The following is a 13601-nucleotide window of genomic DNA, read 5'->3' on the forward strand; positions in this document are numbered from 1 at the left end:
TTTGGAGAATTTTTAATCTCCATTTTCCAGTTGGGGAAACTGAGATATATGAAGGTTAAATGATTTGCCCAATGTCCCATAGCTACTAAGCAATTGAGGCCACATTTGAACCCAGGTCTTCTTGCTTTCTGGTTGAGCACTCTATCTATTGCACTACTTAGCACCTAGCTGGTAGAAGGAACTAGGATATAGTAGTTTGGAGAAAAGAAGACTTAGTGGGGATTTGATGTCTATCTTCAGGTATTTGAAACACAGTCACATGAAAGAGGCTTTGACTTGGTGAGAGAGGGCAGAACTAGAAGTAATGAGTAAAAATTGCTGCGTGGAAGATGGTGGAGTAGAAACAGGACTTTTGCTGGGCTCCAGATCCCACCACCTCCAATTCATGTAAATTGAACAAATTGACTCTGAACAAACTGTGGAGCTACAGAACCCACAAAATGACAGAGAGAAGCTAACCTCCCACTAAGGACAGCCCAGCAGGCTGGCAGGGAGCAGCCAGCGTAGCCCTCTGGGAGCTGACCCCAGCTCTGTGCACTGGAGATTTTAGCCCCAGGGCAGGACTGACCAGCCACCAGCTGGAGGGACTTCAGATCACCAGTAGCTGTGATGATTTCCAAAATTATAAACCCATAGATGATAAGGACAAAGTGAGAGGTCAGTGCAGTGTGGACTTTGGGATCCAGTAGTTTGGGACTGTGGTTGGCCTTTATCCCCTGGAGGGAGAAGCTGCTGAGGCGCCACAGCCGTGCACCACTGCCATGTGGCAGCTTCAGCTCCTGGACTGCAGACTGTAGGGGGACCAAGCGACCAGTCTGATGGGTAATTGCTCTTGCTTTAACCTGCTTGGATCTGGATTGTGGTCTAGGGTGGAGGTCCTGGGGTGGGTGACCAGCTTGCCAGAGCATGTGGAGGTTTCAGAGAGGGCACCCAACTAATACCTTCGGCAGGTGAGAAAACCCCAGAATTTGGTACGAAGCTCCGCTGTCTGGTAGGAGAGTCCTACTGTGGCAAAAAGCCCAAAAGTCAAGTAATTGAGTGGCAACATGAGTAAACAAGGGAAGCAAAGCAAACAGAGGAATCCAACATTAGACTCCTATTTTGGGGACAAAAAGGATCAAAGCATGGAAGAGGAGGAAGACAGTGAAGTCAGAACTCCTACACCAAAAGCTTCTAAGAAAAAAATACAAGCTGGTTACAGGCCATAAAGAAGCTTAAAAAGGATTTTGAAAACCAAATAAGAGAAGTGGAGGAAAAATTGGGAAAAGAAATGAGAACTATGCAAGAAAATTATGAAAGGAGAGTCAACAACCTGACTAAAGAAAATAACACTTAAAAAATAGACTAATTCAAATGGCAAAAGAGGCTCAAAAGGCAATGAGAAGAAGAATTCCTTAAAAACCAAATTTGCCAGATGGAAAAAGAATCTCAAAAGCTCACTGAAGAGAATCATTCCTTCAGAATTAGATTGGAGCAAATGGAAGCTAGTGACTTTATGAGAAATCAAGATACTATCAAACAGATCCAAACAAATGAAAAAATAGAAGGCAATGTGAAATTATCTCATTGGGGAAAACACTGACCTGGAAAATAGATCCAGGAGAGATAATTTAAAAATTTGGACTACCTAAAAGCTATGATCAAAAAAAACCACCTAGAAATCATCCTTCAAGAAAGTCTCAAGGAAAATTGCCCTGGTGTTTTAGAACTAGAGGGCAAAATAGAGGTTGAAAGAATCCACCAATCACAAGCTCTCCCAACCCAACCAAAGTGGGGAAATTTACAAGTTTTATTATAGTGAAGAATTAGTTTCATCTGAGATTACTTGGCTATTACTTATGAAAATTATTAAATTGTGTCTGTTAAGAATTAGTATGTATTGAAGTTACATCTTTGAACCAACTTAGTTACACTTGACTTTAGATTATATTTTGTCTTAATAGGTTAATAGCCAATATGATTATCTCTTGGTCTGAGACTTATAGTAGCCAGAAATTTTCTGTGGGTTCTGAGCCAACTATCAAGTATTCACTGTATTTGTGAAACTCCAAAAAGTGATTATTCTTAATTTATAAGTGAAGGATAAATGAAATATGCTCATTTATTTTTATCATTCTTAACCATTAGGGAAACATGAAAAAACTAATAATATCCTATTTCTGGGTTATGACTAATGAAATTTTGCTAGTTGAGGTAAAATCTCTTGAAAGGGTAATTTCATATTATTCTACATTTTGATTTCGGGTATGATTGTCCAAATTGTCACAAGGGCAATAGTCCACCATTCAAAGGAAATGCCATGAGCTGCCTCAAAGGCAATGTGGTCTGAGAACTGCTATAATTGGATGTCTATGTCTGGGAAAATTGAGGGAATGACCTTGCATAAAAGATGGTAGGACATTCTTGACTCAGTTTTCCCATTGTGCCATTTCCTGTATGAACAGGAAAATTTCCCACCTGGTTAAATCTGAACCTGGCTTTTGGTCCCTTATGAACAATATAGAACTTTACTGCATTATTGGCTATTTACTACAACTCTTACCTGGAATCAAATTGAGCTAAGGGAGTTTCCCCCATCATGGCTGGTTATGAGAAAATTGGGAAAAGAGAGGAGGAGCCAAGAGCAAGAAATATTGTGGAAGTAAAAATCACAGTCAGTACCTGACTAGGTGTAGACTATAGGAAAGAAAAGAAATTCAAAGGAGATTTCAAAGTTACAAACCTAGGTACCTGAAAAGAGGGGGTAGTGCCAATAACCTAAAAAAGGAAGTCTAGGGATAAGGTGTTACAGTGCAACATAGCAACTTGAGTTTTTAGACACGTGGAGTTTGAGGTATCAGCAAGAAATTCAAGTGGAGCTCACCAACTGACAATTAGAATTACAGGTCTGGAGGTCTTGGGAGAAGCTGTGGAAGAAGTATAGTTTTAGGAGTCATTAGCTTAGAGGTGATGATTTCCTTAATCAAAGCAAAAGACTATGTTGGCACATTTCATCATTTGTTTCATAATCTTGCTAAAATAAACTAGAGTTGCACCTTTAAGAAATACACATTGATAATGCTACATGACAGCCTGACAAGCTGAAATAAAAATCATGCAATGGCAAATTGCTATGGTCACCTAAAGCTTAACAGAAGCTACACTGGGCTTCTTTTTTTTTTCCACATATTGTGACTTTGTTATGTTGGGTGTGTGTGTGTGTGTGTGTGTGTGTGTGTGTGTGTGTGTGTGTGTGTGTTATGGACCTGTTGCCTTTTCTGCTTGTATTAATACCAATGAAGGATCCTAGACCCTTGTAGTTCACATTCTCTGGTCATAATTTGGACACGGTATTTTTTACGGAGTCCCAAGACCCTTTGTGAGATCTCTAGATGACTCTATTCCCAAAAGTAGAATGCTTCATGGAAGGAAGGCTTTGATAAAAGGGTATATGTGTGAAAGGTGGTTACCATACCATTTAAACACCTGCAGAGTTACTATATTGAATAGTCACTCAGCTACAGATATGTTTTGAGGTACAAATCTTTCATGGCTAAGGTATCTGTTAGTGGCTTTTCTCTTGTGTGTCCTCATAGTGATTATGTCCTATTTGTGCTTACAGTGCCTCCCTTGGTGCAAGGAACTGATTCCCAAGCCAATTCCCAAATTACACCCAACAGAAATTAGAATGATGAAGTTGAGGACAAAGGAGCAATATAACTCCAATTACGGTGCTACACCATAAAAATGGTTAGTACCAAATGGGGAAATTATTGAATTATATTTCCCATCCCCCTTTAACAGGTATACATGACAGCCCTCTTTTAGAAAGGGGGTGCTGCACAGGTGTATGACAGCTTTCTCACTAAGAAGGACTTCAGTACATGTCAAGGAAAGATCAGTCTCAGGTGCTTTGATCCACTTTAGAAATCAGCATCCTCTCTGGGTTGTAAACTCAGCTCTGAAACTCAGCTCCGATACAACTCTTGCCCATCTTTTTCAGAAATGTGAACCTATCAAGATTGTCTTCTCTTATTATGAAAATTCATTTTTAAAAGCAGTCTAGGACTGGAGCTCAGGGCTTGGTCCATATAACATGTATGCCTTCCTTGTTATAACAAACTTCCTTTTCTACCTTATTTTCCTGCGCTTGTCTGATTTATATAGCCTTATAAAGCTTTAACTAGTATTTTTCTTCCAACAATCTTCACAGCAGCCTTTCGAGATAGTGATGGCTAGGTAGCTACAGATGGCCAAGAACAGCCTGCAGGTTTCTTAAAAACAAAAGGAATTCAGCTACTCACTCACTGAGCCTTGCCATGGACTCTTTGCAGCTATACAAATAGACTGAAGCTCAGCCTTGTCCATTAAGTAATTGTGGCAATTGTGTACTTGCCTATATTCAAGTGTGTACTTGCCTATGTTCTTGTATCTGAAACCCACTCATGTGGACTACCTTTGGAAACTTGATTTCAAAGATTTAAAAAGAATGCAAGGAGAGGCTTTAACAAGATAAAGTTTGGATGATTGTCCTTTTGATACAATGTAAACTTATTTCAGGAGTGACATCACTAATCAGCATCTACTTAAAAAAAATCAAACTAAACCTAAACAATCAACTAATAGTAGGAGACATAAGAAGAGCCTAATCTTTTCTTTGCCAGAGTAGGGGGACTTCTCTATTGCTCTTTTTTTTCTGTTTCCCTTGTCCATATTCCCTCTGTCATTTCCTTTTTCAGCAGCATCTGGCCTATTTGATATTTCTGAGGCCTCTGGACATGATGGGACTGGTTGGATTTAGCAGAGGATAAAAGAATTCTGAGACTTATTGGCTTTCCGAGTCAGTCACTGTAAGAGGTTCAAGAGGAGAACCCCTGGGACTCTGTGGTAGGTTTCTTTCCACCTCAACACTTAAAAGTCAGAATGATCTAACTTATACAATATCTAGCTACCTGATCAGAAAGACCTATATATACAATTGTCTTTGGATCCTAGTAGGATTTAGGGGGATTTTAAATTTTATTTCTTATGGGAAACTTTAGGTGTCCTGGAATTGTGTTACTGACTGCTTGTTTCTCTAATGCAGCAGATACGCCATTGAAAGAGCACTTCATTCCTATTAGGCCCATCTATACAACTGGAATTTGTCAGAAATGAGCCAAAGGCCGGTTTCATAAGATGTCTATGCTTGTACCAAAGGCAAAGCAGAAGACAATTACTTTTCCTAGTGAAAGTAGGTAAGTGGAGCAAGAGTTTGCCACCTGTTTTCCTGTGAATCTGGGCCTGTGAATCTTGATGAGCCTATGCTGGCAGGATCCCAGCTGGTGGGATGGCCCGGATAGATCTGGAAGCTGACTTTAGGTGGCCTGAAGCTTAAAGGAAGCCCAGTCAGGGTTGAACAGGAGGCAGGCACTCCTCTGGAGGTGCTATGCTAATCACCACTGGCAATCAGTTATTTATCATTCTGGCAGGCATTTTCTATTTTTGCTAACAGGGTGGTTGATTGGATTTTGTTCATTAAATGGGCAGAGTCAAACTAGGTCTCAGAAACTGCTGCTGGCAGTAATTGGCAAGGCTTTCAGCTCTCTGAGTCAGAAAACTCAGGTCTAGAATAAAAACCTTGAGCCATCAGACATTCTTTCCCCATTAAGCCAGGCATTCCAGGAGCATAGCTGCGTGAAGAAAAAATACTGCCTTTTCATTTATTTTTTTATTCCTGGGTACCCTGGCACTCTCTCAAATGTTACTTATTTTCAAGAGTGAGATACTGATCTTGGTAAGCTGCTGTGAGCTTTGAGAGGGCAGAAGTCATCTCTGCCTAAATCACTCTCTCTGGAAGAGAAAACAAGGCTACATAAACAGGCACCACATACTTGTAGTTAATGATGATGATGGTGATGAGAATGATTTGTTCCAGTGCCAGGCTAATGGCCCATTGTCAAATGATAATAAGCAGTGCCAACCCAAAGAAAGCAGCTTTCTGTACCTTATCCCTTTGTCATGCAATGCCATGCACTGCTTAAGCAATAATAATAATAAATAATAGCAATAATGAAATTAATCATAATTATATGTTCATTAAACAGATCAATATTCCTCAAACTGTGTGGTACATTGTTCTTAAAGGACCATCAACTCCGGCCAGGGTTTCATATATAATGTAGCAATATAATGTCTCTGATTTTGACATAGACTATGTCCATGGATGCCTCCTCAAGGTAGAAAATAGACCAACTATGTAATTGCTATGAATATAGGGCACAGTGCTTATCACAGTGCCCAGCATATAGTAGGTGTTTAAAAATATTGATTGACTGAGATAATAATAATCTGATAAAAAGCAAGTAACTATATATGATTCTTCTCATAAATGACATTAGATTTGATTCAAAATTGAGAACTAACGAGCAACAGAGAGAAGTGAACTGACTTTCGAGTCTGGAAGACCTGGGTTCAAGTCTTCTCTGACCCATAATGTCTATTTGACCTGAGAAAATCATTTCTCTCAGTAGCCCAGGGCATTTCTCAAAGATTCTAAGTTGTACAACAGCTGCTGATCTATATTCTTGGAGGGAATTTCCTTATGAAGAGTCCCCTATACCTCCAGAGATATATACAAATATACATGACTATTATTTCAGTTCACTTTCAAAAACTATCTTGTACTGAGCTAGTAGATACTGTTAAATAATAATGGATTGAGAGAAGTTAAATTGCATCAGCATCTCCTCTGTTTTATGTGTTGCCATGGCCATTAGGGGCCAGCTAACTGTGAAAAACTTATCAATTAATCAATCAATAAGCAGTCATTAAATGCCTTGTATGTGTCAGCCATTGTGCTAGGTGATAAGATACAAATGCAAAGAATGGAATTATCCCTTGTCTTGAGGAGTTTATAGCCCATCAAACTTCTATTCTCGTCTCTTTTAGAGAGGACAAAGGAAAGAATGACACGGAACAAGACGGCATGCATGGGCTGGGATCTATGCCTGCTCCTTCATGCATGAATGCCTACTACAACATCACTGATTAATGGCAATATAACCCTCTGCCCAATGGCCTTTAGTCACAAGGAACTCACTGCTTTCTAAGGTAGCCTGTTCCATTTTTTTTGGTGATATCTCTAATTGATCTGGTAGTGAGCTAAAATCTATCATCTTCTCATAACTTTATGGTCACAGTAGATGGAAGGGATTTTGGAGGTCGCCTAATCTAATATAGTTAACTTCATAAATGAGAAAACTGAGTTCCAGAAATGTTATATGATTTGTTGAAGGCCATATTGGTAGAGCTGGAATCCAAACTTATCTTCAAATCCCATGCTCTTTCCAGTGCTTAGCTTAGTTCCTGGTATATAGTAAGTACAATTAGGTTCCTCTTAGTTCAAATCCCCCAAAGTGGTTGCATGTATTTGAATCTCCACTATTTGAAGTAATAATATGGTCATTGGTTCCAGCCCAATGGAAATGTGCAAGGTGAATTCAGAGGGTTCACTATTTATAATAGTCAACTGTAGGCTAGCTATAGGCTTGGAAATATGCAGTGTGAATACTGAGAATTTATTATTCATAATAATCAGGCCTTAGCTGTAGGCACTTAATAAATGTTAGTTGAATGACTGACTTTTCTTGACATAATACTATCTTTCCATTGTCCCTACCTCTTTTTTCAGGGGCCGAGAAGACTATCTAGTCCCAATTCTACATGAGAACCCACTAAATAGTTGAAGATAATGATCATGGCTTAAAGCAGAAAAAAATGTGCTTTCCTTTATGCTAAATATACTAAGCTTTTCCAAATGGTCCTTTTCTTATAACTGACACATAACTTATGGAATATCTGGATGTAATATAAAATGAAAACAATAACAAGTTTAATAATTGGAATTTAAGGTCAGCTTTAGGTGACCATAGCAATATGCCATTGCAGGAATTTTATTTCAACTTATCATGCTGTCATGTGGTATTATCAATGTGTATTTTTTAAAGGTGCACCTCTATTTTAGCAGGATTATCAAACAAATGATGAAATGTGCCAACAGAGTGTTTTACTTTGATTAAGGAATTCATTACCTCTATGCTGATGGCTTGCAAGCCTATATTTCTACCACAACCTCTCCCGAGACCCCACCCCTGGCATTCTCTTTCTTTTTAAAACTTTGGTTCTTTTATTTTAAGCATCTTTTACTAATCTGTTCGTCCTACTCTCTCCTTCCCTACTGAGCAATTTTTTTTGCTTTTTTTTTTAGAGGGGGGAAGGTAGGGCAATCAGGGTTAAGTGACTTGCCCAAGGTCATACAGCTGTACTGAGCAATTTAAAAAAAAAATGCAACAAAAAATAAATCCTTTAATACATATCTACATAATCTGTTAAAACAAATTCCAACATTAACTGTGTCCTCAAAATCCATGTTTTTTATTTCTATCATCTCTTGTCAGGAGGTGTGTGATTGCCACTTTCTTTCAAGGCCCAGTTTAGGTGCTACCCCTTTATTAAATTTTCCCTCATCTCCCAGTTGAAAGTGATCTCTCCCTCCTCAAATTTCTCAGACACATTTGTATAACTCTTCTTTGCCCCTATCATATTTTATCTGGTGTCATATTAAAGTGTGTATGAATTGTGACCAAGACACAGGAATGTGTCTACATTTATCTGTTTGACAGGTTTTAGGCCTATTTTACAGTTATTTGGGACACCAACAAGGTGTTTATTTCTTTACTTCAAGGATCCACGATTTCATCAGTGTGGGACAGGGTTGGGAACCTGCAGCCTTGAGGCCACATGTGGCCTTCTTGGTCCTTGGGTACAGCCTTTTAAGTCCAACTTTTACAGAACAAATCCTTCTGTGAAGTTTGGATTCAGTCAAAGGGCTGCACTTGAGGACCTAGAGGGTCACATGTGGTCTCAAGGCTGAAGGTTCCCCACCTGTGGGGAACATCTGCTAATGCCAATCACATAATCTTCATGCCTCTATAAATAGTCTTCATGAATTGCTAGGACCAAAAAAAGTCAGTACCTGGCATCCAGTTCCCCAGTGATAAGTTTCTTCACAAGTGGATATGGTGGTTCTTTAATAATATTTATACAGTAGGCCAGCAGGCTCACCAGAGCATGTGCTTTTCTGGCATAGACTTAAGAGAAGCCCAGGTTATTGCCACACTGTGGCAAGACATTGGGGTAGGACTTTTGTGGAGGCCCTAGTGATCTGCAGCACATTAACGTCTCATCATGACTGGGGCAACCGTTGGTGGGCTATTTCTAATGAACACTATGGCCACACATGCTAATACACTGTAAAGCTGGAAAAGACAGCTCTTCAGATATGGTTTAGACTGGATGATGTCTAACATTCCTTCCAACTGGAAGAATTTATGATTCTGGGATCTTAAAATCATTCAGTCATATTCCCTCATTTTACATTTAAGGAAACTGAGTCTTAGAGAGGCAAAGTGACTTTCCCAAGGTTATACAGAGAATAAGGTATAGAGTCAAGATTTGGATCTAGATTCTCTGACTTCAGAGCCTATGCTTCTTCATTATGTCCTAATGAAGTCAGGAAGACCCGAGTTTGAATCCTGCTTCAGACACTACCTGAATGTCACCTCTCTCAGACTCAGTTTCCTCAACTGCAAAATGGGGATAAAAATAGCACCTACCTCAAAGAGTTATTGTGAGGATCAAATGAGATAACACAAAAAAGTTCTTTGCAAACCTTAAATGGATATATATATGTATAAATTATTGCTATTATGTCTACTTTTATGAAATGAGAAGGAAACTGAGCTACAAGTTCCTTCAATGGGAAAGGGGGAAGGAAAGGGAAAGGATACACATTTAGATGGTACCTACTGTGTGCCAGACACTGTGCTAAGTGCTTTACAAATATTGTCTCATTTGATTTTCATAACAACCCTGGTAGGTGAGTACTATTACTATCCCCATTTTACAGTTGGAGGAACAAACAGAGGTTAAGCCACTTGCCCAGCCTCACATAGCTGGTGAGTATTTGAGACCGGATTTGAACTCAGGCCTTCCTGATTCTATCCACTGTGCCACCTTGCTGCCTCATTGAGATGTTGATTCTACTTGTATGTACATTTGTTGTTCTACCTTATGTATTTTGACATGATTCAAATATGGGTGTTGAATCATCATGACGGACCTTTCAAGTGGAGTTAAAAATGATGATGTATCATTTATATGTATCAGGGCCTCTCCATCTAACACCAGCATTTTCTTTGTGAAAATGTCACCAAAAATGTGTTTATCACTAATGTGTATGCTGTAGTCTATAGGAAATGAATAACACTCTTAAGGTAGCTGACAGGAGAGAAGATAAAAGTCAATAAAAAGAGAATTATTTATTAAAAAGATCTAATGTTACAAGAACAGTACACAGAACTATAATTTGACTGTGCCTTCCACATAGTATATACCATTATATATAGTATATATACAGATTGTATACAATATATCTAACAGATTGAAATGGGGCTCTATAGTACGTTCATTTTGGTATGCAAACACTTGCTTTCACAGAGTTTCAATTGACTATGAGTAGTTTCTCAATAGCTCATATGACATTATACAAAAATACAGTCTCTTTTAGTGACATAAGACTGCACTGTTACAATCTCATCCAGGAAAAAGCTCAGGATTGAAGCTGGAAAATAATGTAGGGAGATAGGGACCATTGTCCTGTTTTTTTTTTACAAAGTAATAAACATAATACATAAGTCCATAAACATTTAAAACATATTTTATTCATAGGTTGTAAATGCAAAATACATATTCTGTCCATGTTGAATAAAAACATCTAATCACTGCTCCCTGCAAGAATAGGACATCATCAGAAACTTAGTTCCATGTGTAAATACGATCTATCGCATATGCCCCCTATATTGGATTAATGGATGTAAAACTCAATTTGATTTTTGTGAGCATGACGTTTTATTAGAATGTTCACTGGTAACAATTTGACCATGAATGTGTCTGATTGGCCAAGACTGGCAAAGAATTCTATGGGAAATAAAGAAAAAGAGTTCTTATTATTGCCCTCTTTTTAATCAGTATGTTGTTGCCATGTGCATGGTATGTGTGTATGTGTTTTATAAACATAATTTACTCCTGCAAGCTACCTCATACAGTGGGAAAGTGCCTGGTCGGCCAACCAAGAAAAGAGTGGCTTTTTTTTTTTCATTTGCTTCATTAAGTAATATCATTGAAACTGATAGTCATTATATGCATCTCCCTGCCCTGTCCTCCTTTCCACCTTAGATGAGCATGAACCTTTCCAGAAGGAGTCCTTCAAGGAAGCCTTTGTGCCATCTGATCACAGAGATCCTCAAAATGAAGCTTGCCATCTGTCTTTCATCCACAATAATCTGGTGATTAACATGTATATATTTTTTAAAATGACTAATGACTGTTTGCTTGGTTGGGATTGGCTTGAAAACAACCTGCAAAAAACCAAACCAAACCAAAAACAAAACAATGAGTACCTGAAACAAAGTTGTTTGTTTTTTTTTGGAGGGGGGGCAGGGATGTTCAGGAGGTTTGAGAACACAAGTCCTCTTTCCATCCCCACCACCTTTCTTATTGATCTCTTATCTGGTGTTGCTCAGTAGAGATCAAACCCTTTTCTGCTTCCTTATTATTCATTTAAAGATATAAAATGAATGGGCATATTTATCACTAGGCAAAAATACCCCAAACTATCATCTTGGGGCCTCAAATACCCATCAGCTAAAAAACAGTAGCTGGCTCAGGCCTGCTCTGGCACATTTACTGAAACTCACTTTCTCTTTTTGCTATGGATCTCAACCTAGACAAATCTCCATGTGAGTGGGACCAATCCACCAAAGAGAATATTTTCATCCAGTCTTTCTGTATGGTTTGGATGAAATGGCTTCCGCGGTCCCTTCTAACTCTCAAATTCTGATTCTGTGGTCCTATTGTTTACTAAGGAACATTTTTCATTATGTCTGAAATGAAAAAAGGTGAGTTTTCAAATGCAGATTGCTACCCCCTTCATCATCATAGAATAAAAAATTGTGGTTGACTGAAATTGTTGAATTTCCTGATGATGGCAATGGTCAATGTGTGGGGAAAAAAAGTGGGTGAACTTTAAGAAACAACCTAAGAAATCTTGCTACTTTGAATCATTGGTAGGCCTTGGTAAGTGCTATGTGGAGCACAGGTTTGTCCAAAAATAATCTAGTTAGAGTTGGTATATTCAAATTATTTTTTTCCATATAAAACATATAAGTATCTATATTTTCATGATAAATTTTAGTTGTCCAGAGAAGGATCTTCATGAGAAGACACAAATAAACAAAACCAAACAAAAAAGGGAGGTAATTAGATGGAAAAAGAAATGGTTATGCTGTATTCATTTAATTTTTTCCCCAGTTAGAATCTATAGTACATATCAGTGTCCCTAGCTGTTGGCATGTGCATTTTCTGTGAGGTCAAACTATATTTTTGCTATTAAAAATAAACTTTGACTTCATTTTCAGTTAAATAATACAGTACTTGATGAAAGACAATAGCACTTAAAACAATCCGTTCTTAGTCCCTCTTCAGTTTACCTTGCACTTATGTCAAGGCCCAACTCTGCTCTAATAGCTTGCTCTGGAAATGCTTACAGAACAGCAGATTGACAAATTTGACTATTTCAATATGCAATCATATACTTTTCCAGAAAATATTTCCTGTACTTATCCTGTAATGGGCAACATAACTGAACTATTTTTCTTCTCTCCCACTGGTTTGTCGATTGCAACAGCCAGCCTTAGGGAAAATGAGAAACACTAGATTCAGAGTCTTTACCATTCACCCTCACTTTTTCTTTTTTTTTTCTTCCTTTTTTTTTTTAAACAGATGTACTAGACACCACCGCTTTAACAAACAAATGGCACATACTCAGGGTCAGATACAAAATCAAATTCAAACCTATTAAAAAAGTAAAGAATACATTTGACAGAAATTACCTTTGCTTACAAAAGTTCATTACATACAATCTGCATATTTTTTATTGGGCCAAGAACTGTCCTCCCCTATTTGAGGACATTTACAAAAACCGAAGAGAAAACCTGATGAATAAGTAACATTTCCCCCCCTCCCAACACTCCTCTAAGTGCACCATGGGTAGTTCTAGGGTTTTTAAGCTTTGCTCAGGGTTCCAACTTCTCCAACTCACATAAAGCTCCATCCACTGATGTGATCAAGCTAAAGCAAAACAAAAACATTAAGTCTGCAATCTTCACCATGAAGTTGAAGGGACTATCAATGCCAGGAGCAATGTTACTGATGATGAAGAAGTTGAGAAGATGTGGAGAGAAGATTGAGCACTTGTGATTTTTCCACCTGTAGAAACAAAGAGGCATCACAGGGATAGGTCATGGCTATGTTTGTGGGTAGCAAACGGTATTTAATTCAGTAAACTCATTGAGTGCAACTCCAGCTCTAATAAATCTTGTGATGGGAAACTCCACGTTCGTCAGTCAACAAGCATTTATTTAGCACCTACTATGTAACAGGGTTGGGATGACAAAGGCAAAAATAGTTCCTACCCTCAAGGAACTTACATTCTAGTACATATAAGATGTATACAAGTAGAA

At 38.3% G+C, this 13601-nt stretch overlaps 1 protein-coding gene across 1 annotated transcript in view; it reads right to left on the reverse strand.

Annotated features, from left to right (window-relative positions):
• Positions 1–11366: 11366 nt before the first annotated feature.
• Positions 11367–13601, reverse strand: part of CNTN5 (contactin 5) — a 1715246-nt gene continuing 1713011 nt past the window's right edge. Inside the window, exon 25 of the mRNA XM_069080670.1 lies at positions 11367–13347. Coding sequence (XP_068936771.1) covers positions 13244–13347 — 104 coding nt within the window. The 3' untranslated portion in view covers positions 11367–13243. The remainder of the gene's footprint in view (positions 13348–13601) is intronic.

Source organism: Petaurus breviceps, unplaced genomic scaffold (genome assembly GCF_028583685.1).
Source record: "Petaurus breviceps papuanus isolate PSGF00001 unplaced genomic scaffold, PetGlider_PUasm1.0 91133, whole genome shotgun sequence".
In the NCBI taxonomy this organism is placed as follows: Eukaryota; Metazoa; Chordata; class Mammalia; order Diprotodontia; family Petauridae; genus Petaurus; species Petaurus breviceps.